The 27,699-nt window shown below is 43.0% G+C and overlaps 1 protein-coding gene across 2 annotated transcripts in view; it reads right to left on the bottom strand.

Moving 5' to 3' along the window:
• Positions 1 to 27,699, bottom strand: part of LOC125884886 (activin receptor type-2A) — a 67,709-nt gene that overhangs the window by 32,868 nt on the left and 7,142 nt on the right. For both annotated transcript variants that reach the window (XM_049570153.1, XM_049570154.1), the window contains exons 2-3: positions 4,787 to 4,994; positions 1,536 to 1,666 (exon numbers count right to left, since the gene is read on the bottom strand). In XM_049570153.1, the coding sequence (XP_049426110.1) occupies positions 1,536 to 1,666; positions 4,787 to 4,994 (339 nt within the window). The remainder of the gene's footprint in view (positions 1 to 1,535; positions 1,667 to 4,786; positions 4,995 to 27,699) is intronic.

Here is a 27,699-nt window from a genome sequence, read left to right as displayed (position 1 = left end):
CTTGTTCTGTTAAGGTGCGGACACACCAAACCGACATCAAAGAACTAGCGGCGATGAAAGCCAACTGTTGCATCGTCTATGTCGCCTCACGTCGCCCTGTGTCAGTTGCATTTGAACACACTACACGGACTACATCCGACGGCCAAGTAGCACGCACGTTCTGCGCCTGCGTGAGAGAGAGCGGAGTGACAGAGTGGTACATCCTGTCAGCTGAGGGGTTTCCTATCTGTGCAGCAGAGCACTGCAGCACCTCCACAGACTATTACATCCAGACGGTCCCGGTGTTTCCTCCGCAGGCTCCACTTCACTCAGCTGCCCGATAAACCCGAATAACAAACCAGGGCTCGGTGCTCCGGTTGGATCCAAACGGAAAGCCGGGGCTAGCTCAGAGACTAGCGGAGGCTAACTGGCTGTGCTTCCCTCTGTCATGCTACGCTAGCCACTCCCAGCTAGCTCCGGCTCTCTGTTTGGAGAGGCGGGGATAGCTGGGAAGCCAGCGGAGGCTAACTGGCTGTGCTTCCCTCCGGTCATGCTGCAGCTAACGCTCCCAGCTAGATTCAGTTTGTTATTCAGGTTAAAGTGGGAAGAAGCAGCGGGTCTGTCGGGCAGCTGAGTGAAGTGGAGCCTGAGGAGGAAGCACCGGTTAACCCCGGTTTCACTACAGGCAGATTCACTCGCTACAGGGGCGAGGGAATAAAACCTGAACAGCCAATCAGAGTGATCTGTCTCACCGACAAGCTCCGCCGGCGATTTAACATGCTCAATCGGCTGAAAAGAAGCTGACATCGAAGGGCCAACGGTGCGGGACACACCGCAAAAACTAGGGCGACAGGCGCTCACCGACGGCCCGACTTTGGTTGCCAGACGACTGTCGGCTTGGTGTGTCAGGGCCTTTAAACATGAGAGAAGGCAGACATCTCAACGGCTGATATCTCCAACACTCGGCAACTCACACCAAAACTATCTAGACTGATAAACCGCACTACAGGACTGGGTGAACTGTCCCTTTAAGGCTTTTTGCTTACATATTTGGCAGCAGCTGACATTAAGAAGCACAAACACAGACTTAACTGCCACATTTTCACTGGATTCCACAAACCGAGACATAAACACGTCCTGATATATCATCGTTCTTTTAAATGACAAAATGTTGCTCCAGGTGAGAACATCCGCACCTGAACTCTGGCTGCACCGCACAAAGCACAAGACCTGAACACCTGTAAGCTCAGGAGCTGGCAAATATCCAGAGCACAAGTGCCTTATATTACTCTCTGTGGAGGACTGTCTCTTCAGAGTGAAAGCCTGGATGTTGTGTCAATGTTTGGAGATGATGGAACTTTAGAAATACTTTTCCCTGCTCCTGTGTGGGAGTGTTTTTGGAGTGAATGGTGTAAACCTGAACACACAGATAATATAAGAGATTTTAAGCTCAGAGAATCAACTGTAGGTGTGGCTGCGATACAAACCTGCTGTAAACACTCAATGTTTGTCATTTTCAGGAGAGAACTGCGGTGTGCATTTTGGACTGTACATACTGTAGGCGGTTGAATGGTGTGGGTCGCTCTGCGGCGCTTCAGGGGCATACAGGAACCTCTCGTTGCACATGTTGCCTTCACAGCAGCAGAAGAAAACGTCTGGACTCTCCTTCCTCTCCACACACTCGTTACTGCAGAGGACATGGAGGTGGAAATTAGAAACAAGGAGCCCACAAATCTCTCCTCCTCTCTGCGCCGTGCAAAGGACGTGGGAGCAATTTATTTTATTTAAGTGCGAGTGAGTGCACACACACACGCGCAAAAACCATCATCTGCATGTGCACGCATGTGCTCACACACTTCCCCGTGCACTCACTGCAGAAGACATGATGTCTTCTAAAAAGCATCGACACACACATTTGGACCGTACACACACTCACAGACACTCTCCTCCTTCCTCTCTGCCGCAGAAGACATGAAAGAAAAACATTTATAAAATAACTCCCACACATGCCAATACACACACATGCAAACAATCACACACACACTCGCTCTCTCTTTCACACTCACACAGTCATCAGATAAAAGCCAAAGGAAGTGGCAGCCGCCCTCGACTTGCTCTGGACTCTCCAGGGAGGCGAGGCGGCGCCGTCTGAGCAGAGGTACCCAAACTGTGCGGGCTGCAGAATCTACAGCAACTTTATCGCTCAGGAATCAAAGGAAAGCACAAGCAGAACCGGCTCAAACCAGCATCTGGTGCCAGGTTGATGTTCCAGCGAGGAGGAAACTATAATAACACCACGCATTAATATGTTTGCTGTTCTGGGGTTTTAACTGGATGCATTTTCAGCAGAGATTCACGCAGACATTTAAATTCCGCCTAGCAGGTAATTAAAAATGCAGCCTTGTGCCAGTCATTCAGGTGAGGACGCACACTGAGGAACAAAAATGTGCTCAAGGTGATTTCAAGTCGAGCCCTTGTCATGATGTGCTGCCTTTGAGAGGCTTGAAATGAGCGCACAGCTTTTGAGCAAGGCTGAACACTAATTACAACTAAAAGTGCCAGAATGTTCATTTGCGTGAGCTCGAGGGCAAAATTTGGTTTATTCAATTGTTCCTCAATGTTTCTGACGACAGTGTGAGGAAAGGACACCACATACTTCCCATAAAATCAGCCGCAGAGATGCGATATGTTTTCATACTGCAAAGGGCTGTCTGCAGGCCAATAGAATTTACATCCACGTCTGTCCGGGCTCATATGTAGCCATGACAGTTGACAACGCTTCACAACTTCTAAACATCTTCATTATGATGTAACTCCTCGACCATTCGCGCTATTGACGTAAATTGAACGGATTCTGAAAGCTGAGAAGCTGAAAAGACGTCATTACTTGTGGAGCAGGGGAGGGAAGTGCGCAGAGCAGGAGGAGAGTGACATCTGACGAGGAGAGTGCAAGTTTGAGTGATTTAGTGGTGTTTTAACGGAGTTCTGGTGGTGTTCGTTTTCTTTGTAAATAAGATTTAGTGTTGTAAATAATAGTATTTGTGGTTTTTTGAGAGCTTTTGAGTTTTTTTTTATGCCAAGTGTTTTTTGCCAAATATCCCCGGTCGTCTTTCACGGCATGTGTGATGTCATTGGGTTATTCTTGTCCTATTTTTATTTCACTATTATTTGAGTCACTGTGTGTGTTCATGTGCCAGCTGACATGTTGTTGTAGTCACCTAAAAGTGTCAGCAGATGGCAGGAGCTACATTTGAAGCACCATACGTAAACTATCAAGCTACTGTATCTTCCACAGGAAGTTCTGACAAATGTTTCAGAATAAAAGCCTATTTAGAAAATGGAGGGATTCTCTCAGCCGAGGTTAATAAGGGGCTTTTAATTTGAAACAAGTGTTGAGTTTGAAATGACGGTGCGATATGTTAACTTTACAAAGACAACGGAGCGGATAAAAAGTAAATATATAAACACACAGAGGGATTAATAAATAACGGACCGTCTATAATGTAGTCTGTTTCAAATGAAGCTGGGAGCCTCTGCAGTTGTGGTGAGTAAAAGCCCCGCCGCTATTTGTTAATGTTATTACTTTATGTCCGACCGTGAGGATGTACCATTGTTTGCTAGCTTGATGCTAATGACAGTAACGTTAACTCAGCGGGTTGACAAAGTGCCTCTGCTGTTTCACACCATCATTTCCGCCTTTTACTCTGTGTGGTAACATCCCCAGAGGAAATATTAAAAACGCTGGGGTGTTGTTGTCATACAGTTGTCTACAGCAGCAGATCGTTGTGTGTTTCTACTGGTCAAAGTGACGGCTGTGATGAGAGAACTGGATCTCAGTGAAGGGCAATGTAGAATACTCAAAAGTATTTTAAAAGTACTGAGTTGAGTTACTTTTCTCAGGGAGTAGCGCAGTAAAGTAACTGGTTACTTTTTTTAAAAGATTTGTGTTAAGATTTGTGGATGAGGAGGATGGACCTGTGGAGTGTAGTCATCTCAACCACAGTCAGTAATACAGTTTGTATGCACTGCATATGTATTTCCAGCTTCATTACAATAATGTTTTTCAATATCTAGTGTAAATTTTCCTATTGGCTCGTTTTAGAATCGAGAATCGTTTTATAATCGAAATCGTTGCCCTCGGAATTGGAATTGAAGCGAATCGTGAGGTGCCTAGAGATTCCCACCCCTAATATACGGACAACCCAAAAACATAATGGCGCCTTGGAGGCATAAAAAACTGTTTATTTCTGACTGAAAACAAGCGAGAAAAGTTTTCAAAATAGACGTGGTCAGCAGCTGAATTTTGTAAGTGAATAGGATGCATTATTTTTTGGACTTCATTAATGATCCTGCACGTGCAAAACACAGAGAAAAAGTTAAGGACAAGTGATAACTACACTGAGGATATCACTAATACTACACTACATTTGTAGGAGCACAGATCCAATCATACTATTATGTACCAACCTCTAATATAAGTCAACCTTCTTTTACTTTATTTTTTAAATTACTGCTTCAAAAGCCTTTTATTTATAATTCACAATTTCCTCACTAATATCGCCAAAAACGAAATTTTACAAGATTACATTTGAACACATCACAAGAGTGTTATCATCTACCTTTTCCCAGGACTATTTCTTTCTGAATAGAGCTTGAACACATCATAATGTACCGCAATGCAACCCATGTTTGCGGTTAGTTTGGCCACTAGCTGCTAACTGCTAACAGCTAACATTAACTAGCTCTCCTCCTGCCGGTGTCAACACAGATTTGTTGTTCACATTTTTTCCTGTTGCTTCCTGCGTACCTGTCGTAGCAGTTGACGTCGTCCAGCCAGCAGCCTTGCTTGACGACTTCCACGGTCCCCGAGACGTTCTTCCACGTGGCGAAGCAGTGCCGCCGCTTGTCTTTCTCGCCATAGCAGGGCTCGATGCCGCTGCGGTTGGTGCGCTCCTTTTCCCAGCTGGAATTGTAGTAGGCGCACTCCTGCGTTTCCGAGCGCCCCAGGATGGCACCTGGAGAGGACAAAGAAGGGCCATCTTTAATTTTGATTTGTTGAGGTGTCTTTTTTTGCGATAAAGGTTAAAAATATCAAACACTTTGTCAGGTGAACTCTTAAAAAACTTGAAAGCAGCTTTTTTAATTTGAGATTTTACAAGAGACTGTTGCTGGGAGATGAAACGGTTATTATGTCTCCGCTGTCACCGACAAAGAAGATAATTTATTTTTGTTTCAATAACTGGTGGAAGGACATTTCTTTACAGCCTCAAAGTATGTGATAGAGTGAAGTCGTCAAACATTTAGTAATAATAAAATTCACTCCTGTGCTACTTTTTATCAGAGTTCCCAAGTGCTTCAGAGTCGATACTCCAATGAAAAATGAAAGCTTTTTTTAAAATGAGCAATAAAAAACCATCCAGGCCTGACAGAGGAAATAAGGTTACAGAGGGACACAAAGCAAAGCGGAGAAACCAAAATCCTGCTCCACCGAGCCAACTGACTTCCCTCCCCGCCAAAATTAAGGGGACTCTGATTTCCTGCTGGATGAACGCAGGCAGCAGGTTCTCGCAAACCGATATCCAGGGAAAAATACTGCATGACAGCTTGTCAGTTTAGCGTTGCTGCTGCCGCCTCTCATCACCTGTCAGAGAGTTAGGCCAGTTTAGACTGCTGACAAGACTGAAGATAGTCAGCCTCCGCTCGCTCGCTCGCTTCCAAGCGCTGCAAGCCAAACAGTTCAGACACATAGGAAACCAAGATTGCTTCCTACGTATCGCTTTGTTTGTGCTCCCGAAGGTGCAATAAGTAGGTTTGTGTCTCAGTCATCCGAGTGCACTGCCCACTGCTCAATGCCATGAGAAATCTCAGTCCCTGACCCAAGAAATTTCAAAACTGCTTTTTTTTACTCCCATACTTATCAAGGTGATAATTTTCTTGCTGCTGAAAGTCACACTTCGCAGCAGCTTACTCCTCTCTGTTGTGAAAATGTGACTTGTTTGTGTGTTGAACGCATCGTCAAACTCTGGAAGACGAAGGCAGTGCATGTGTCAGATGGTTATGAGCTCTCAGTGCCTGCAGCCCTCATCATACAACATGTGTTTTATGATTAACTATGCATGTAAATGGCACATTACGCCAGGTTAATCTACTTTTTATGGTCTCTTAAGTCTGTCTATTTTGAGTCCCAGTGTGTAGGGTTTAGTGGCATCGTAAAGACACCGTAGAAACAACATGGTAGACTCCGTGGGAGAGGAGGTGGGAGTAAGTCACACATGTGCAAGTCATAAGTGTGTCTCGAGCCTTGAGCAAGACTCGGGTTACAGTGGTGTGACTCAAGCAGGTCAAGTTGAGTCCTTGCTATTAGTCAAGCAAGTCACAGGTCAAGTAGTATGAAATTCTGATAATTCGACAGTAGGGCTGCAACGATTCCTCGACTAATCGATGAGTAATTGAGTAATTGGGTCATTTTTCATAGAACTCTTTGGTGTGAGTACGAAACAAGGCATTAGATGACATAATTTTGGGGTTTGGGCGAGACAGACCGACATTTTTAGTTGACTAATCGAAGAAATAATCGACAATGAAAATAATTGTTAGTTGCAGCCCTATTCGACAGGCAGTAATTAGCTAAAACGGGACGTTCACTGTCCTTTCTTTGTGGGTTTGTAGTGATGAAATTGGATGTGGTGATCATGTCTGATTTTTCATCTTACTTCCGTCATCAACAACATAATCCAAATTGAATCCAAATCTTATAATTGTTGGACTAGACTCCTCCATAAAAGCTGCCTCACACATTAACCTAACCTATCTTATCCTAACTGGTCGAGCCACGGGGTCCAGATTTGTCCTTCGTCATCATTTCAAGGTCCAAGCGTTTTAAAATATTGAAAAAAAATGTAGCTGAACCTGTTTGAAAATGATTAAAATGAATAACTCATGGTACCAGAGGCGATGTGAAGCAGCAGAGCAGCCCTGTGGGTGTTTTTTACATTCCACATTAAAATAAATCAATCAAATCAATGCATCCTGTTGCTGAGACGATTCAGTTAATTAATTCAGTGCCAGTTAATAAAGCCTATATGCTTCCAAACCCTACATAACCAACTGCATTGCCACTTGGCAAAGCTCAGCACACGCAGTGAAGCTGGCGGCAACCACACAATGCAAAGACAGAATCTGTGTAGCAGGTATAAAACCCCGCTTCGACCCACGTATTATGGCAGTCAGTCATGTCTCAAGTCATGAATACCAAGTCAAGGTCAAGTCTCGTCTTTAATCAACGTTCGTCAAGCAGTTTTAAGTCCTCAAATGAGCGACATACGCCTGACTTGAGTCACGTGACTCATTCTAAGGTAACTAAAACACAACTTAAATCCAGGTTATGAATATTGTCTTTCATTTCTGCCAGTAGACGTCCCGAAATCCTAAATACTGGACCTTTAAACTCCATAACGTCCATTATATTTGTGTCTTAAGTGTTAAAATGCTGAATTTAAATGCTGCCTTTTTGGTTATAATGTTTGATTAATAAGGTTTGGGATCTACTTACTGCTTCGATTTAGCACTTATCATGAAAAGATTTAAGGAAACCCTCCTGTGCACAGATATCAGGGCTGTTAGCACCATTTTTCTATTCTTGCACTCATGACCGTACTGGCTTGTATTTATTGTTGCTTTTAATGTCTCAAAAGCACGCCGTAATTTAGCTGAAAAGTGCAGGACAAATAAAGAATAAAGCTCCGATTTATGTGATGATTATCCGCTCTCCTCTGCCAGTGAAACAAAGTCGCAGAGGAGACGTGTCCTGTCCGCCCTGACCGTGTCTCCGGTCACAGATGCTCCCAGAAATTAGGGCTCGGCTTGCGTAATGGACGTTACCTTTAGGAAGATGATGTATTTCTCAATAAAATGGCTGCTTAAGTAAAGCCGGTTAATGCCAACCCGGGCCCCGGAAGCGCCGCAGGTCTCTTTTCAACGGCATTAACAGCTGCAGATGGAGGAGAGCGCAGAGTGGCTACTTCACCGGCAGACGAGGTCACTCTGCCTCTTAGCAGCGCTGACGGCATTTTCTCTCGTTAAATCCATTTCCCGTGAAGCCCCAAACTATTTCACAGCAACAGGTGCAACTGTGAACTGTTGCCTGTGTGACCGCGAGCAGAGAAACAGTCTGGGCTGATGAATGAGCGGAGCCCCGGCGACCATACAGACACACAAAGGTATATTATATCTGCGAGTGGAAAAAATGAGTTTGCCCAAGCGTGCAGATATAATAACCGCACAGGGAGGATGACATCATCTGACGTGTGGTTGATGTGGTTTAAATTTCACTCCTTTGAAAGTGCCTTTAATCAATTTCTAGGTGTGTGTTTAATTGTGCATTTTGTTTAATCAAATAAAAAACATATTTCACGACAGCTGACGGCCCCAAATGAAAAAGAGCTCTAACTGATTTTTTCCATCACAAACATCTGCCAAGTTGCCCTTTAGCAAGGCACTCAAATCCTCAGCAGGGATTAGAAGAGAAGGAGAGATTTAAAGTGTTTGCATTGACTACAGCTAACAAAATAAACACCATTAAGCGTACAATGCAAACAGTAACTCCTGAATTAAACTCAAGTGTTTAGATATCCCATCGTGCCCTGAGGGTGTTGCTTTCCTTGAACTACAGATCACCTTAGAGCAACAAAAGATAAGGAAACAGTTTGTTTTCTTTGGAGCACCTTGTCCTCACGTAACCTGCTCTGGTGTGATACTGCTGCACCGTGATGCGTGCTGTGACTCTGTCTAAAAAATGAGGTGCAACATCCCCGGCAGTGTTTGGTAAATTCATCCACTCCATCAGACTCTTCAGCGGTTTAAGTGTCTGTTGTTTGGCGCCCTGCTTCTATTCTTTCTATTCTTCCCACATGGAAATGAATGCACCATTCCCTCCACCGGCCCTCGTGGGAGCTGAAGGCGATAATTATGGAGAGGTATGCGGAGGTAAAGCGGAAGGTTAGCTCATTAGCCACTTCTGGTGTAACAGCATTAGCCATGCTAGCGCTGATCCCCGTGGACGTTACATCGAGGTGCTTGGCATACGCATTTCCATTTTACTCGGGAGTGATTTACAATGAATGCGGCAGGAAGGATAAGCCAGAGTTCCTGTATCAACTTCATTACACGCAGCTCATAATAATGAGTGTGCAGAGCAGAGAAAACAGGTGAAGAAAATACTGTATGTTTCTGTTGCTGGAGACGTGATGCAGGAAGAATAAAACCAAGATAAAGTACTGATTTATTCGGAGTTTATTGCCAAAGTAAGGCCGAGCAATAAAACGATAATGACGATTATCTCAATATATTTTCCCTTGACAATTACATAAGAAATATTTGACATAATTAAGCCACCCGTACACCAGGCAAGAAGGCACGAAAGCACCTTAAATGCTGGCTGCCACCCCAGAAAAGTAGTAGTAGAAGACAAGACCAGGCACCAAGCTAATGTGTGCCATTTAGGGTTGCATACTTATACTTGTGCGTGAGCTGTATGCTGTAGCCTACAGACGTGGCCTCCGCTGTTGTGAGCATTTATACTTGCGCGGTGGTGCGTCCATGTCACTTCAAAACGCACCGAAAACACACATTAAACACACATTAAACATGTCTTAATGGAGACAATTTCAAACACAAGTACACAAATCAGCTTCACTATAACTCACAGCATTCACAGACAAACACTTGTCTTTATCTGGACACGTTTTCCCCACAAATACAACATGCTAATGTTATTAGCACAAGCTTATGGCATTTTACATTGTATAAATTAGCCTACCAGCTAGTGGACTTTTCCTCTTCTCATATGAAACCAGGGACAACAGCAACATTTAACAATGGTAACGGCACATAATTTGGCTCCATTACAACTCACAAGGTTCACTGACAAAACAACTGTCTTATACTAAACACGTTTTCCAAACAAATACAAAAACTAGCAGGGATTTCCTCTGCTCATATGAAGCCAGGATAAATCACACACAAGACTTAACATGATATTTTTGTGGAGGCTTTACTGTCTTATCTGTGAAATTAAAGTAAATAAAAGCTTTTTTTTACTGAGGGAAATGGTGTCATCTTACAAAAACAGACAGGAAGTCTGCGTCGCTGTGACGTGTAGTTACATTTCTGGGGAGGTGCACGTCAGGCTATGGCGTAGGGATGAATTATCTCAAGTGCAACTCAGTTTTATGCGGTATATGTAGTCTGGGGTCTCTGCTCTGTCAATACTGAAGACCTCTGTTTGATTACATTTATGGTGTCCACTATGCTTTGAGAAAAGCATTGAATCTACTTGTTGCTTTGACAGAAACACAGCTCCTTCCTCTGAGTGTACACCTGTAAAATACACGCTCTTAAATGTCTGTAAAATGACACTAACCTGATGTACTTCTAAACACGACATTACTCAAACTTAAAAAGCAAGACAAAAAGCCTGTCATCTGTGTTCCATTCAGCCAAGGCAAGCTGCAACAGCTCTATTGATAACGCCTCCGTTCAGGTATTACACCGTGTGAGAAAGAGCTGCGAGCCATGTGAACTGCAAATAGAGTGCTCTGTTGTAAATACAGCCGTTAAGGGCTCAAATCAATCACTTCTCTGAAACGAGGTGACAATGCAGGCCGGCTGCCTATAGCGCCGTGTGCCAAAGGTGGGCAAGAGCTGCCCGGCAGTATGGCGGATATGAAGGATATAAAGCAGAGAAATCAATCTTCTGACTAAGTCGCAGCTCAGAGTTCACTAAAGCGGATAATGTCAGCGAGTGCAGAGCCTACACGAGCAATTGTGCAAGGACATACAGTAGGGCTTCCACCCACAAGCACACATCCAGGCAATAAAGAGAGAGGGCTCTTTGTCTCGGAGAGATATTTCACGCATGGAAATGTCAAACATGTGGCACAAGCTCACTTTGTTTGTCATAATGAGGTTTGCTGGAGAGAAAGATGGGGAAAGAAAGCCAGTGTTGGGTGACTAAAGCCGCGTGCTGTCAATGCAAGGTCGCTCTCTTGGTGATGACGATTTTAATATACTTTTAATTCATCGTGCGCTCAAGAGAAATGTCAGTGTCAAAACAAGAGAATGAAACACATGAGACAAAAGAGGGAAAGCAAAGGAATGAGAGAAAGGCTAAACTATTTATTCTTAATCAACGTGACTAATTAATAATGATGGCTGATTGTGAGGTCATGCTGGAAGGTCAGCTCACAGTGAGGCTACCTCTGAAAAAGACTTTTTGTGATGTTTAATTTATCGCCTCCCTCAAAAGAAAAGCTCTGACTGTCCTTTGCTTCACCAAGATGAATATTTGCACAAAAGCGACGAAGAAGAAAAGACGAAACACAATTAGTCAACACCTTAAAGAATGCATGTTTCTCCTTCCTACATGGTCTCCTTTCTTCTCGTGAAAAGAAATGACCAAATGGCATTTTATAGCGGCTCCTTTCTCTCCTCCAGTCATACGGGAGATTTATCAAGGTTAACCGCGACCTACTTTAGCTGCGGACATCTCAGCAATGCCTCTCCTGCAAAACGTCTAAACACCCGACCCACTTCTCAATCCACTGGGGATTTCTGAAAAACTGCTTCTCACCCCCTCCTCACCCCTCACTCGCTGCCTGGTGGCTCTGAAAATTCACTCTGACATTTTAAATTTTTACATTTTGGGCATTTAGCTGATGCTCTTTCCCGCAGTGATTAAGCTCCCAAACTTGCAGGAAATAAACTATAAGGGTGCAAGAGGCACAGAACAATCTGATAAGGCAATTAGACCGGATTTTTTAAAGAACAATTAGACGGCAAACAGAGGACGTGACTCACTAGAGAGAGTGTAATACGAAGATGGAAAAGATTGCGAACTTGGCAGAGATGCTGCGACTGGAGATTACTGATTATCTGCTGCCGGCTCTGAAAATTCAATCTTTTGTACAGCGGCCAAGAGGTCATGTTAGGTAGAGGCAATTCTGAGAACCTGAATCTGAGAGTTGCAGTGGAGGCCCTGACACCCAGAGCGGGACGCAGAGGGTGATGCTTTCCTCTTTGATAGCGAGATGCACTCAGATAGACCCGAAGGCTGACAAATAGCCAACTTGCTGCTGGCCCGGGTTCACCTGAAGCTTCAAAAAGGAAACCATATCTGCAAAATTGATTCAGCCTCCCAGAGCTTAAATGTTCAATCACGGTGTGCGCCGAGCGACTTCACAGCAATGCCGCGGATAATTAACCAAATTACAGTCAGGAAACAAGCTGCACGGGTTGCTGTTATTAAACAACGCTGGGATGTGCCAGCTAAAAGAAGCCATTAAAATTACTTTTTTTTATACTTCTCTATTTGTGTTTTTGTGTAAAATGAAAACAACTAACAAGCTCTGAAAAAAGGCCAAATTGTCAGTGGCAAGCTTGTAGGAGTATCAACAGTAACACGAGTTTATAATGATACGAGAGAGGATTTTAAGAGACAGTCGTGTAAAAGAACATTTTGGTCTCTTACGTCCTTTAAAGAGGATCTATTATGCTCATTTTCAGTTTCATACTTGTATCTGAGGCTTCTACTAGAACACGTTGACATGTAATAATGTTCAAAAAATGCTTGATTTTCCTCATACTGTCTGTGCTGGAACACCTGTATTCACCCTCTGTCTGAAACTCTCCATTTTAGCATCTGTCTCTTTAAGCCCCTCTCCCGAAAAAGCCCAGTCTGCTCTGATTGGTCAGTGTTTCCAGGCCTTCTGAATCTCTACGTCTCTGCATTGTCATTACACTTTTACCATGAAAAATCACACATAAAAGCTTCAAAACACAACCAGACAAGTTCCAGCAGGAATATGATCTGGAATCGGGGTAAAATTAACAACATCGGTAATTGAGATTATTTTCCCAGATGTTAGCATGTAGCTACATGTAGCAATGTCTTTGCAGCCGGGGAATGACTGTAACAGAAAACAGTGGCAATTTCAACCATGAAAAATCACCAATATAGCTTCTGAGCCAAAATCTAACACTACTGGATGTGTTCAAGCGAAGATAAGATCCAAATCAGGGAGAAATGACCAACAGCGACCAAGATTACATGCTTCCCGGATGTTAGATGTACATGTTAGATGCTACATGTAGCAGTGTATTTGCTGCACTTTTTCTTGATAAAAAAAAAAAAAAAAAAAAATCAGTAATAAAAGCTTGCTACTGTTAAAAAATATCTGATAAAAGCTTCAATACACAACCGACATGTTCCAGCAGGAATATGATCCGGAATCGGGGTGAAAATAATGATATCGGCAACCAAGGCTACATGTTTCCCTGCTGTTAGCATGTAGCTTCATGTAGCATTGTATCTGCAGCCAAGAAGTGACTGTAATGGAGAACAGAGGAAATTCCTACTGTTAAAAAATATCCAATAACCAGACATGTTCCAGCAGGAATATGATCTGGAATCTGGGTGAAATTTACAACATTGGCAATCAAGACGACATGTTTCCCTGTCTTTAGCATGTAGCTACATGTAGCAGTGTATTTGCAGCCGAGGGAATGACTGTAATGGAGAATGGCAGCACTTTTTCCTGTGGGGGAAAAAAAAAGAAAAAAAAAAAACAGCAATAAAAGCTTCTAAACTAGACATGTTCCAGTGGGAATATGATCTGAAATCAGGGAGAAATTAACAACAACAGCAACCAAGATTTCAAGTTTCTCTGGCGTTAGCATGTAGCTACATGTAGCAGTGTAATTGCAGCCAAGGGAATGACTGTAACAGAGAACAGCGGCACTTTTTCCTGTGAAAAAAAATAGCAATAAAAGCTTCAAAACTAGACATGTTCCAGTGGGAATATGATCTGAAATCAGGGAGAAATAAACGACAACGGCAACCAAGATTTCATGTTTCCCTGACATTAGCATGTAGCTACATGTAGCAGTGTAGGCTAGGTAATGTAAACACTTGCAGTAATGTGCAAGAAGTAGAAAAACTGTTGGACACAGTATTAAGAACAGTCTGAAGCCTGAGGTGTCTGCTCACAGGGATTACTTTTACATACATTTATCATATTATTTGGAAGTTTGGCCATGTTTAATAGGAAGATCCGATATTCTATTATTATATATACACAACAGAAAATGAGGAAATGCCTAATTGCTTCTATTTAAAGATGGGTTTTGGATGTCTAAATATTTCTGAGTGCAAATGAGTACTGCATTGAAATACAGCATTATTGGTTGTTTCCATTTCTTCTCTGACTTACTAATTGTGAGATATGACCATAACTATTTCTCCTCTTAGCATTTCCTTTTATGAGACAGTTAAGTAGCACGAGCTGGCACAAATTTACTTTCTTCTCCAATGACATGCACTCACTCAACCACCACTTCAATCCCAAACACGAGGCAGACTTCCAAAGAGGAAAGAAAAATCACAAGGGAGAGCTACATCAGATCCTGTGTATTAGCACATGTCTCTTTATTAGCAGAGTGCGAGGGCGACAAGGTCGGAGCCGCGCAGCAGAGACGGTTCTGGTCTGATCTGTGGCCAGGGCCAGTGAGGTGCATGCTGGGTGGGAAATGACCACCAACCACCTGCCAAACGTTGGAGAAATTTCGACTAAGTCACTCTGGCAGGTAGCCAGCTGACGCCTGGGGGGGTTTGTTCTCTCTACTCCAAAACTAAAGCTGGCTGGAGAAACAGATAAAGTGTCTGATTAATTTAGGAATCCTTGAGCTTGTGTGGCAGGAAAAACAGTTTTGTTCCTCTGAGTTTTAACGGCATCACGGGCTCTACAGAGAGAAACAACATCTGCCAAAGAGGCTACATTTTAGCCTCACAGTTTTGAACACATACCATATCTTTACATAAATATATGTATACTTGGCCTGTCTCCATTGCCAGCTGTCTTAACACCACAATGATTCAACCTGTACTGTTTATTTGCTTCCTTCTACATGGGAAGTACTGCCTTCACGTTTCTGGTTTCACTGACAGGTGATCTCCGGGTCGGAAACGCCGCAGCAGCAAGCTCCAAAGACACAGAAAAAAAAAGTAAACGACAGAAAAATAATACAGGTGAGTTTATTATCAGTCAATAATTGCATTATAGTGTGACATTTCAGACTGGAGAACTGTCCATCAGGCATGTTTTGCCTGACAACTGCTGAGGAATACAGGAACTAATATCCAATTTCCTCTCTGTGACTGGTCACAGGGGCAGGCTGTGCTGCACTCTGCTCTGTAGCCTCATAATGAAAAGGCATTTTGGCGGGCCGGGTCTGCACTCGAAGTAGGTAAACAACTCATTCATCAAGGCTTTTTTTGTGCGCCTGCCAGGAGCAGGGATTGTTCGTTATGATGGAATTTGTTTTAAGGATCAACTTATCATCTGCGTCCAGGCAGAGATGAAATAGATTTGAGGTGATGTATGGTTGTTCGGGGCGCTGGTTTGGTGTGGGAATATGTGCGACCAGCACTAAAAACAAATGTGAGTGATGATTTTTGAATAGTGTTGAATAAAGAACTTAGGGCTGGGGCCAGGGGTCGAGATGCTGTCTGCAGAGCTGGCTTCCTGGCTTCCCAGCAGTACTTGTTGTTGCTCCTGATGCAATTTGACACTCCTCCCCCACATAACTGACTGAAGACACAACTAAATACAGCTTGTGTGTGTGTGAATAACTGCATACATTTAGTAGAAATCTGCTAATCATAGTAGCGCTAACACCTTGCTGCACCCATTGAATAAGAGCAGAAGTTTGTGTCTGAAAAAAGTCTCCCAATTATTTTGTACATGTGCAGCGGAAGAAGAAGAAGAAGACAGTCAAGTTTAGACTGTGTGTGTGTATCGGAGAGATATAAAGGGACTGGAATTGAGAGATTTGACATGGCTCCAGGGTGAAGTTGGGTTCAGGCAACAAATTCTGTAAGCTGTCAGGATCGGGCTACAGCTCTTATCAAACCTTCTCCGAAAGGTGGCTCATTAAACAGGTAAATAAATGATACTCGCAAGTTTTTAGGGATGAGAAATCAAAAAAGCTACAAGCATTCTGTTACAGTCAGTGGCTAAAATACATTTTTGACGGCCCAAATGCAACTTCACACAGTCTTCCTTTAACTCAATAAATGAGAAGATAAACAGATTAGAAATATTTTTGTAAATATACGGCAAAAATCACCTGACGACACAGAATCTCCCGAGAGGGAGGCAGTAAGTCACTAAAAGAGTCTGAGAAGTAAAACATTCAGGACACCACAGTTTATTTATATCCTCTGAACAGGTACTCTCTCACTACTCTTGCTGTGTTTAGCTATGCTAGCTGTTAGCTCTGTTAGCGCAGTTAGCCAAACACACCACAGGACTCTGCTGCCCACCGGCTGCTAACAGCTAACAAGCTCTCTTCCCAATGCTAACAGAAGGAGACGCGTTCAGTCGTAGTCAGTACCAGTTCGCTTTGCCATTTGGTAAGCGATAGTTATAAATGACATTACATATAGGGCGATTAGTTGACTAATCAATGACTAATCGACTATTAAAATCGGTGACTATTTTAGTAGTTGACTAATCGGTCTGAGTCATTTTTCATAGCAAAGTACTATAAACACACCCCAAAATACTCTTATTGCAGCTTCTTACTGGGGCCCGACCGATTTAATCGGCCGATTATAGCCATTAGAGAATAATCGGCAATCGGCCAAACGTTGTAAAAGTATTTGAAAATAATAAAATGTTCTTCCTTCAATTTATATCTTTGTAACGAGTGTTTGAACTATATTTAAGCCGTCAAAAGCAGGTATTTCGGGGGTTTTTAAATTGAAAAACGTAAAAATTTAATCGGCCGATATATCAGTTATCGGATTTTTTTATTCCATAATATCGGAATCGGCATCGACCCCAAAAAATCCATATCGGTTGGGCCCTACTTCTTACGTTCAAATATTGGCAGCTTTACACACTCTCCCATGACGGTGAACTAAAACCCTTTGGCGTGAGTATGAAACAAGACATTAGATGACATCATTTTGGGGTTTGGGAGAGACAGACCGACATTTTTCAACATTTTAACACATTTTTTGATAAAATGATTAGTCGACTAATCGAGGAAATAATCGACACATTAGTCGACAGTGAAAATATTCGTTAGTTGCAGCCATATATACAAAAATCCATTTTGTCCTTGGGAAGATCTCCATTCATCCTAAACACATTTTCTGTTGTCACCAGGACGCTGGGAGAGCATTTGTCTCGAGCCGCGGCTCGCTGGCAAAGAGTAACGTTTGCTGTTTTAGTAGAATCATGAACAAAAAGGAACAAGTGAATTAGGATATCATTGATTAACATTAATTGACGAAGACTTGCTTTTTTATTTAGACAGGTGATCTCATTAGGACATGTCGTCCCATTCTCAAGATAGACCTGATGAAACTTGGGGTCACGGACTAACTTTCTGTGGTCACGGGCCATCAGGCGATGGTTAACGTTGAAGCCTGAGGAGCAATAAAAACGTGCATCCTGATGGCACACCAATAGGAGCAAAAACATGGGCACCTCCGCTTTGAAATGCATCCTGCCACCTGCCTTCAGGGCAGCTCCTGGCTGTTTTTACACCGTTTATAGCCGTTTGATTCTCACACGCATGAGGGGCCAGGGTCATCACGAGAGACCACTGACCCACGATGAGGTTACCGCTATCTTAGAGCCGGCGGCGGATTCTCAAGTCCCGCTGCACAAAGTTTGATGAGAAGTTAGTCATGGTGCTTAAACAGTGTTTTTGTGATGTGAGAGCTTCGTCACCCCTCAAGTATCTGATGGTGATAATCATAAAAATGATTATAGAGGAGATGTGGGGAAAATAATAAAATGGATTTGTCTTTTGGATTAAATTATGTAATTTAGTGGAAAGTGTGGCAAAGCTGCATAATTTCATATATTTTCCCCAGCAGTGGTGGTCATCTTGTTGCCGTGGCTGAGTGAACAGAGAGGTAACAGTCTGTGCACAGAGACGCTCAGACACTATTTTACAGTGGACAGTCATTTTACAGAGCGGCCTGGTTCTCGCTGGAGTGCTACATTAACGCTCAATCAGATGGTGTCGTGACATGGCAGGGGTGGTCGGGTTTGGCTCGGGTGAGCTGGTCACAAAGACCGCAGTCTTTCCACGGCCAGGAGGAGGGACACTGTGAGGGAGGGCGGGCGGGGGGGCATTAAAAACCACAGCACTCAGCAACTGAATCCAATCCCTTTAATCCCCGCTGGTATGCCCGAGCGACAAACGCCCATTGGTCTCCACCTCAATTAGCGCTGATGGGGCCGGTTGCCGGACGGGTCAGGAGAGCGCCTGAGTCTCTCGCCGGGAATCGACGCCCACTGTACCGTTTGCACAAGGAGCACACACTCATGTCACCCCCCTCCTGTGCGTAATGGGCTGCAGTCGCCCACTGCATACCGTACATTCTTTACAGGACGAGCAATTTAAAACTCCTCGTTATCTCTCGCAGGGTGCACTGCAGAAGGATCTGCAAAATCCCCCTGCTCCCCCTCAATCCCCTCTGCGCTCGAATTGTTTGGATTTATTTGAAGGGTGTGTTAAGTGCCACTTGGGCTTAGAGCTGAACCGTGTATTGAGTTTGCAGTGATATTGCAATATCACAAAGCCTGCAGCATGGGCATTTCAATTCATTTTTATAAAACAACCAATCAATAAGTGAAGAATGGAGGGGGGACGGAGGGAGGCGCACGGAGACTGAGACTGGCAGACAAACCATTATATATATACACTGTAGGTGGAGATTGGTCCTTTGTGAATCCAGTCCAGTTCACTGAGAGAGATTTCCCATAATCCACTGCTGTAAAGCTATTGAATGAGCCTCAAGCACCCATCACAAGGTAACGCAGACTTAGACAAAAACCTTTAAAAACAGTATCACCATTCATATCACCAATACCATTATACTGTCAAGGTTATCAAAATATGATATGGTGTTCAGCTCCCGCAGCATTGCTCACGCAGGGAAACCAAAAGAGGCGAGAAAGTCTTGGAGACCTTAAAGGTGTACAGAAATACACTCGGTGGTCAAGGTTAGCACACACTTGATCACACTGCTGCTGCTGCGTGTAACTAATGCGCCGCCCCATTCTGAGTCATCTCACGTGGCCCCCTCCAAGACACGTCGTCTGCCGTTCAATTACATCCACTGTTTGCACTCGCCCGGCTTCACATTTGTACAAGGCAAACCAATAAATGTTGGGAGTCAATAAATCCTCCTCTTTCATCCATCCAGCCATCAGACGACCTCGCTGACTCCTGGCTCATCTTTATATTTAGTGTAAACTAATGACACACACTGGTCACGAGGCCCCTCGCAGCCAAAATAAAACACCAACACTTGTGTATTTTTAATTGAGATTATATTACAGGTGCAGTAAGCTAAGAATCCGACTCCCCCGGTGCGGAGAGTAACCACAATGTATCTGCAGGGTTTATAGTTTTGTTTATCAATACCAGTGATGACTCAGTGATTAGCAGGTGCTGCTGAGATTTCAAAACTCTCCCTCCTGTCGATACTGCGCAGGAAGGGAAACTTGTCAACCTACCAAGAGTTTCAAGGCTGAACAAATCCCCTCGTCACCTCACTGGCAATTCAGATAAAGGACTGAGCTACAAGTGAGCCACCAGTGTCAAAAGACAAGTCGGCTACAAGAGCTGAAAAGCCTTCAGTATTCAAAGCTCGAGAACAGAGTGATTGGCTACGTTTACATGCACAAAATGTTCAGTTTTCTGCCTTTATTTTAACCATGCATAGTGTGATTAACATGCCCTAACTCAGGGTGTCTACAGGCAACAGACAATTAAATGTAATGCTTTTTGAGACATATTCAAGACGATTTTCAGATGAATCATATCTTCTTATTCAAGCATTGCAAGTAAGTACAAAGGTAAGTAACAGAGGAAGGTTTTATATAGAGTGAGTTAGGTTAATCTACATTTTCCAGCAGGTAAATGCAAGTATGAAGTACAGTATTGGGTTAAGTGGTAGGTTTAAAGACTTTAAGAAATGTGAACCTTTTGGATCGAATATTTGTGACAGTTAAGACCTCTCAATTCGAGATGTACCAATACCACTTTTTCCTTCCCGATACCGATTCCGATCCCTGAACGTTAGGTATCTGCCGATACCGCGTACCGATCCCATACCATGCGTAAAATAAAAATGGATGGGATATGAGTTGTTGTACGTCTACGTCTGTTGTACGTTTAACTCTATGTATCATAAAACATGTGTCATAAAACTTTTTTTATTCTTATTATCGAGTGTTATCCAAGACATTTTAAAGGCTACAGTAGAACGCTTTTTAAACTCCGCTCCGTTTCCATTTCGTTTGCCTGTAGCGTGCATATGCGTAATGACCTGAGGCATTACGTGGTATCGGATTGGTCGTAGGCTGTACTCGTCGATACCTGATACCACATTTTAGGCAGTATCGGAGGCATTTCCGATACTGGTATCGGTATCGGTACAACTCTACTCACAATATCAAATCTAAGACTATTTAATGACTTAAATTCGGCCTAATATTTGGGGACCTATGGACGCCCTTTAACATGTCATTTATCACGTCACATCTTTGCGTCAAGTTGTCCTCCAATGGCTGAGATGTTCGACTTTTCGTTCGTCATTTTTCATTCTTCCCACCATCTTCTTGAAAAGGTTGACGTTGCGATATTTGTGCGTTTCTCCTTCCAACCAGAAATGTGGGCCTTTTTGGGGCATGCATCTCGACCCCACAGCTTTGCAAACTGTTAGCGAGTTAACGAGCAAGAGGTCGCGTGTGCGAATGCCCCATTTAGAATAAGGCCTAACTTAGAATATCCAAACGATATATGCTGTTTACGTGACCTGAATCAAATTTGGAATATTGCAATTGTCGGAGTAGAGGAATATTAGTGTGTATGTACATGGGAATCACGTAAATATACTTGTTTTTTAAGTAACTTCAGGTCATATTTTAAGCAACACCAAATGTAACAAGGAGATTATAAATTGACCACTTTCGTGTATTATTTCTTGGTATTAATAAATATTATTAAAGCAAAAAAAAATGCCATTTAGACCTGGATTATCTAATTGAGACCTTAGTTTGGTTTGCTTTGGTTTAGGCCTAGAACGTAAGGCTGGGCAATATGTCCTGAAAATTATATCACCATATTTTTAAGCTATATCTCGGTACACGATATACATCTTGAGATTCTCCTCAAAGCACTTTATTAATGCTAGGACTGGGAGACTAAATCAAACATAACATTGGTTCAGACATACTAAAAAATCTCCCATGCTTTTTTAGCACACTGTCTAACATGTTAGTATGGAATTTCGGACGCAGCTGTAGCCACTTACAAGCAATCCTATTACTCCAGAGTTCAGCAGACATTCCTGTTGCATCTCTGACCTGGTTTACTACCTTCATTTTGTAAATATGTTATTTGTGATGATTACAGGACAATAAATGTCAGCCCAAAGACCTGTTGATGTTTCTGCAGGTCACATGGCTGCTGCTCGATGCATCCTAAATGACATTTGAGGTTTATCAGATGGTAACGCAAAGTGACAGCAACAATAATGGCCGGATAACGAACCCGCAATATCACGAGCAAACAGTGTTCACCCCGGCCCGCCGAGTGCCCGAGACACCATTACCCTTTAGTGGTTACGGTGATAAGAGGTTAGAGCGACCTTCATGACAGTGAGGAATCTTGGCAAGAGACGGACGAAGAGGAGGAGGAGGAGGAAGGAGGGAGCGTAAAGCAGGCAAGGACCCTCGAGAGAGCCTGAAACAAGAGCATGATGAATGTACAGCTCGCAGTTTTTAATCAAGGATCAAAGCAGGGCCTCTCCGTCTGAGCAGCCAGCCTGTCTAGACTGAAACTCTCCCAAGCACATAAAGCAACATCTGCAGGATGCATTAATTACAGTAAAGGACCATTCTGGACCGTTCTCCGGGGTACTGACACATCAAGTGGTCTCCACTAAGATAAAATAGTCCTGTATATATGAATAGTTTTATCCAAAAAGCTATTAAATCTATATCTTCAAACTCCACGAGCTTAAGTTCATCACCAAGTTAAAAAAAAACCCACACACTAAAGGTGATGTTGTGTCTTCAACCTTGGACTCACCGTCTTCCTGATCATTTGTTTTAATTTGAGTCAGTAATGGTTACAGGGGCAATTCATCGACTTCCCATTACAGAGGTGCGCTCGGCCTGCATTTACATTTTAGGCTTTTAGCTGATGCTCTTATCCACTGTGACTTACAATAAGCTGAGCCGGTAGGGTTTTGCTCAAGGACGCCGGCGCTGACAGGATGAGCGCCTGTAGCGGATGTCGAACATGTGACCTTCTGGTTAGAGGATGGACTCTGTGGCTTCTCAGCGGCCCCGCTGGCACACCTCTCTCCTCCGACTGCACAATTAATCAGGTACAGTCACAGATCATGAGTATAAAATCACTGGAATATTTTGCCCCATTGAAGCACATGGTAAGCCATATTCTTATCGCTCTAAGTAGCGTGTAATTTAATTTAGACCCACTGGATCCAAAACAAACAAGACTTTTTAGTCCCTTTTTTTAAGATGCAATAATGTCAAAAAAAATTATGATCTAATCTCTGAGAGCCCAGTCCTCTGCAAAAAAGCCAAATGCTTTATCTTGCAAGTTTAGCAGGGCTTGAATAATTTTTTTCTGTGTGCATGCACTGGTGCATTCAAAATTACATGCACCAATGTCCTAAAAATAAAAACATAAAATTTAAGAAGCACTAACATCCCATATGAAGAGGTGTGTCCTGTGTTGGTATTAAATTTGACTCGCTGAAACATTATTTTCTGTTAAAATATTCAAGTAAAATAAATGAACTACACATTAATAATGAAAATAAACGAGCAACATTGGAACAATTAAGTGTAAGTGTTTTAAAAAATCATAATTTAGTTTAGTTTTGTGTTATCTAAACAGTAAAGCCTTGGTGATCCTTAAGTTGGCCCCCCAGCAGTTACACAGAGGGCTGGGAGGTGAGCTCACCGTCCTCCTGCTGCCAACGCTGGGTGAACCTGAGTAAGAAGATGCCGCTTGGTCCGCAGTGAATGTCGGTTGGACATCTAACTTAAAAGTGACTTTACTGCGGAGCAGTAGCTTCCCAGTTTTAGCCCTGCGACGTTATCGGTTATGAATTTGTTTTTCACCACATGTTGAATGTCTATAAAATGGATGAGTGGCTTGAGAGCGTGCGAAATGTGTTAACTGCATGAGTTTTTAGGCCAGGAAACACTAAACAGACATCAAAGTTCTCGCATCATGTTGCCCTGTGTCTCGGCCAAAAAGTTGCACTTGAACACATCACAAAGACTACAGCTGACAGCCAATGAGCATGTACGTTCTGTGCCTGCATCAGAGGAAATAATTCTCCATGAAAGCAGACGGCAGCAGCCTGTAGTTGTAATTCAAAACGGGAACCCAGATGACTATCATGCAGCTAGTTAGCCAGTTAGCATGTTAGCAATACAATCCAGTGTTGAAAGAAGAAAGCATATTTACTGTGCACCTGTGAACGATAACACGACCCATCACGAAACGTTTGCAAAAAGAGCACAACGGCTAAAAAATCTTATCCTAGTTTGTTTCAGTCTCATCTTTCTCAACTTTAGCTCTTTGTTTACTTTCCTCACTTCCATTTCTTTGCCTTGTGCGCTGAGCTGAACTGCCAGTCAGAGTGATTTCATTCCCCAACGAGCTCTGCCGTCTCTGGCACCGACTCAACATGCTGAATCAGCTGAAATAAAGCAGACAAGGACCAACTTCTTCACATATACGTCTCCTACTCTAGCCCTGATGAGTGAAAAGTAGTTTGAATTTAGTTGAAAATTTAACAAGTTTAACAGGCTGCCCTCTTGCTCCATGCTACATCCTTCCACCATCATGAAAGTCGGGCCTGTTTTTCCCCTAATCCTGCTGACAGAACCAAACCGAAGCGAAAACACACATACCCCCCTTGGCAGATGTGATAATGGAGTCTGATTATCATGTGATTAATAACTATGCCTTCAGCATTAGGTGGAATAATAATCAGGACCAGAGACAGTGCAGCTCAAACAATCTCACTCTGTCTTCTTCCAAGCCTACACCTCTGCTTCCTCCCAGGAGGTGAATGCTGAATTAAATAAATATGTATGTTATTTTAGTCCCTTTGCTGCCCCTACCACTGCTGTTATAAAAAGATCCAGAGCCTTACAGCATTTGCAAATAATCCCCTGCGTTTGCTTTGACCTGTTACGAGTATCTCAGATTTACTGCATCAGCCTGGTGTCGGCCTCACACTAAACAGGCTTTCAAATGATTTCCTCTAATTACTTAACCTCTGTGGTGCTTTTCCAGTGTATTGTCCTGTGTGGCAATACTCAGCCCAGTGATACCAGGAGCAGGTCGGAGCAAATCGCTGCTGCTGCTGCTGCTGCTGCTGCTGCTGACGACGAAAATCCCCTCAACAGCAATTATGGTGTTTTGATGATTCCTAATTGTAGTGAAAGTTTAGATTGTCATTAATGTGGTGAGTGTGCTTCAAGAGGCAGCCTTAGGCCGCTGAGACCTGTTAATGCGTCATTGTGTGATTTTAAAAAGGTTACCTGCCATGCCTGTTACACATGATAGATACCATCAATCAAGAAGTTTCCAATGTAGTTCAACGACCAGAGAAACTTCCCCAGCACGTAAACAAACAGAAATACTGATTGTAACTGAACTTTCCAAAGGTCGCCTGCACTGTGTTTCCTTTCCAGTGTTATTTAGTTTCATTAATGCCTGTCACATGCAAAATAAGGGAGATTAAGTTGACTGCAGTTGATCAAAATGTGCAAGAAAAGTAGAGAAAGCTTCGGCCTAATGTTCGGGTCGACAGCAAACTCCAAAGTCCTTATTTATTCGGTGATTTTCATTGACTTCTACCTTAAAAACAAATCAAATGAGAGACTCCTGCAACACCAAATGCACACTAAGCCCATCCATGTTGCTTGCAGTGCACGCAGCACAAAACACCTGGCCATGCTCTAATTTTAGGAGGGTCATAATTCCCCCTGCCCAGATCTGGCAACATGCTGTTTTTGGTCACCATTTTACCACTGTGAGCATGAACTAGTGCAGCCCTTTGTTTTTATGATGTTAAAGCACAGAATGATACACAGCCCTGGAAGGGAGCAGTCTGACTAGTTGGGCCCGCTGGGAAATCGAGGCTACATCTGGCCTTAACAAATACACCTGTGCTTTTGGAGCCTAATGCATAATTCAAGGGAACATATTAGAAATAGATAGGGGGGAAAAATGGGACAGAGCTGGTAGCCGGCCTCTGACCGCTCCAGGAAACACCCAAAACACTGCAGCAGAAGGGCACACGATGGCGAGGGAGAGTGGTTTAGTCATAGTCAAAATGGTTTCAATGGGGTGAATTACAAACCTTGTGTGCATTAAAGGAGACCTGTTGTGCTTTTTACTTGTTTTCTGTCATACGTATAATGTTACAGTGTCGGATGTTCATCTCCGGGGACACTGCTGCTACATGTAGCTACATGCTATCATCAGGGAAACATGTATTCTTGGTTACTGATGTTGGTCATTTCTCCCAAATTTGGATCCTATTCCTGCTGAAACATGTCTGATTGTGAAGATTTGGGTTTAGAGGCTTTTGGTGGTGATTTTTTCACAGTAGAAAGTACTGATATACTCTGTTACATTCCTTCTCCGGCTGCAAATATGCTGCTACATGTAGCAACATGCTAACGTCGTGGTTGCGTATGTTTAATTTCTCCCCAAGTTTGGATTTTATTAAAGTTATTTGAAGGGCCAAGCTGCTGGTCAATGTTGTTGGTGAGCGTATGTTACTCTAGTTTTTGAAGTGTGTCCCGCACTGCTGCTATTTGTCGGTTCTTATCGCCTGCTTTTTGATCAGATTCACCATGTTCAATCGGCGGCAGAGCCCGAGAAATCCCTCTGATTGGCAGTTCAACTTACAAGAAGAAAACATGTTATATAAGGTATGATTTTTAACGATGGTTTTAGCAGAAACGGTTCGTAACTTTTTTGTGGTTTTGTTCACAAGTACACGGTAAATATAATTTGTTCTTTCAACATTGGGTTGTGTTATAAATGTGCTAACTAGCATCTTGAATCCCTCCTGTCGGTCTTGCAGTTTCCCTTTTTGAATGACCAAGACAGACTACCGCCACTTGCTGCATGCAGGCTTCGAATGTAAGTGCTAGTTGACCGCTAGCTGTAACCTTTGTAGTGTGCAGCTTTTTGGCCAAGACACAGGCAACATGAGACGACAAATAACTTGGCTTTTCGCGCAACAAGATGATGTCCGTTTAGTGTGCCTGGGCCTTAAGATTTTGGTTTAGAAGCTTCAATTGGTGATTTCTACCAGTAGAAAGTGACATTCCTCTGCTACAAGTACTGCTACATGTAGCTACATGCTAACGCCAGGGAAACATCCTCGATATCTGATCATATTTCTGCTGGAACATGTCCTGTTGTGAAGATTTTATTGGTGATGTTTCACTGTTACAGACATTACCCAGCTGCAGTGATGGCACACAGACACAGTAGGAGTGTTTCTATTACAGTTTTCCGCAAAATAAATGTGATATTTCGACAATTTCAATAAAGTACAATTGCGGCTTGCAGGTGTTTCCACTGAAAGGTGTTTGACATCTAAGCCGTAATTCTCGTAAAGCTCTGTCTCGCGGAATTGCAGAACAAAAGACGAAGGCAGCGGATGATTGGAAAAGAACCCGTCCGGTGACGTAGTGGGGTCACTTGACGTGTTAATGTGCTAAAAGTGCTCCCATTACACTTTTGCGACACATCTGAAAAACCACCTCATGAAAGCGTAAAAACTTCTTAGCGATATTTGAGAGGTTTTGCAAAATTCAGGTGTTTCCATTACCTGTTTTCTATTGCGCTATTTAGGTTCTGCGCATTTCTAGGGGTAATGGAAACGCACCTAGTGATACAGAAGACCTGCAAACGCTGACCAATCAGAGTGGACAAGGCTTTTTTGTGAGGGGGTCTTACAGAGACAGTACAAGGAAAATAAAGTGTTTTTTGAACATTAAAACATGTAAACGTGTTCTAATAGAAACCAAAAATAGACGTATGAACCTAAAAATGAGCACAGCAAGTCCCCTTTAATCAAAGCACATTTTCTATTGATTTTACGCTTTTGAAAGTAGTGACACGTGTTGCACAAAATTACAGACAAAAGGGCAGCCTTGGGCCACATCACCAAAGAAGCGAGGCTATTTAAAAAATTCAAAATGACTGTCAAAAGCTTCACAAATAGCTCCGATGTTCTCCCTTTCCACTCTTTGATAGAACCATTGCCAGTGCACTTGTCATGATTTTAAACTCTTTAAAAAGTAAATAATCCACTCAGACAGCCAGAGCAAACATTAGTTTAGTCGGCTGTGAGGACAGTTTGTATAAGCACAGTTTGTCTTTATCGGAGCTCCAGATTTCTAACAACTGAACATAGTGTTTCTAGGTTTTTCATTGGGAAAAAAGAGCACTTCATGCGTCTAGAAAGGGGTGTCATTTGCCAAGTGATGCCGCAGGCAACGTTTTGACCTTGACTGAACGACGCTGAATTTGAATTGTGCTCAAATGGTTAATTGA

This window comes from Epinephelus fuscoguttatus, linkage group LG24 (genome assembly GCF_011397635.1).
Source record: "Epinephelus fuscoguttatus linkage group LG24, E.fuscoguttatus.final_Chr_v1".
Lineage (NCBI taxonomy): Eukaryota > Metazoa > Chordata > Actinopteri > Perciformes > Serranidae > Epinephelus > Epinephelus fuscoguttatus.
The sequence above is the reverse complement of the archived record's forward strand: the minus strand, read 5'-3'. Positions and strand labels throughout refer to the sequence as shown.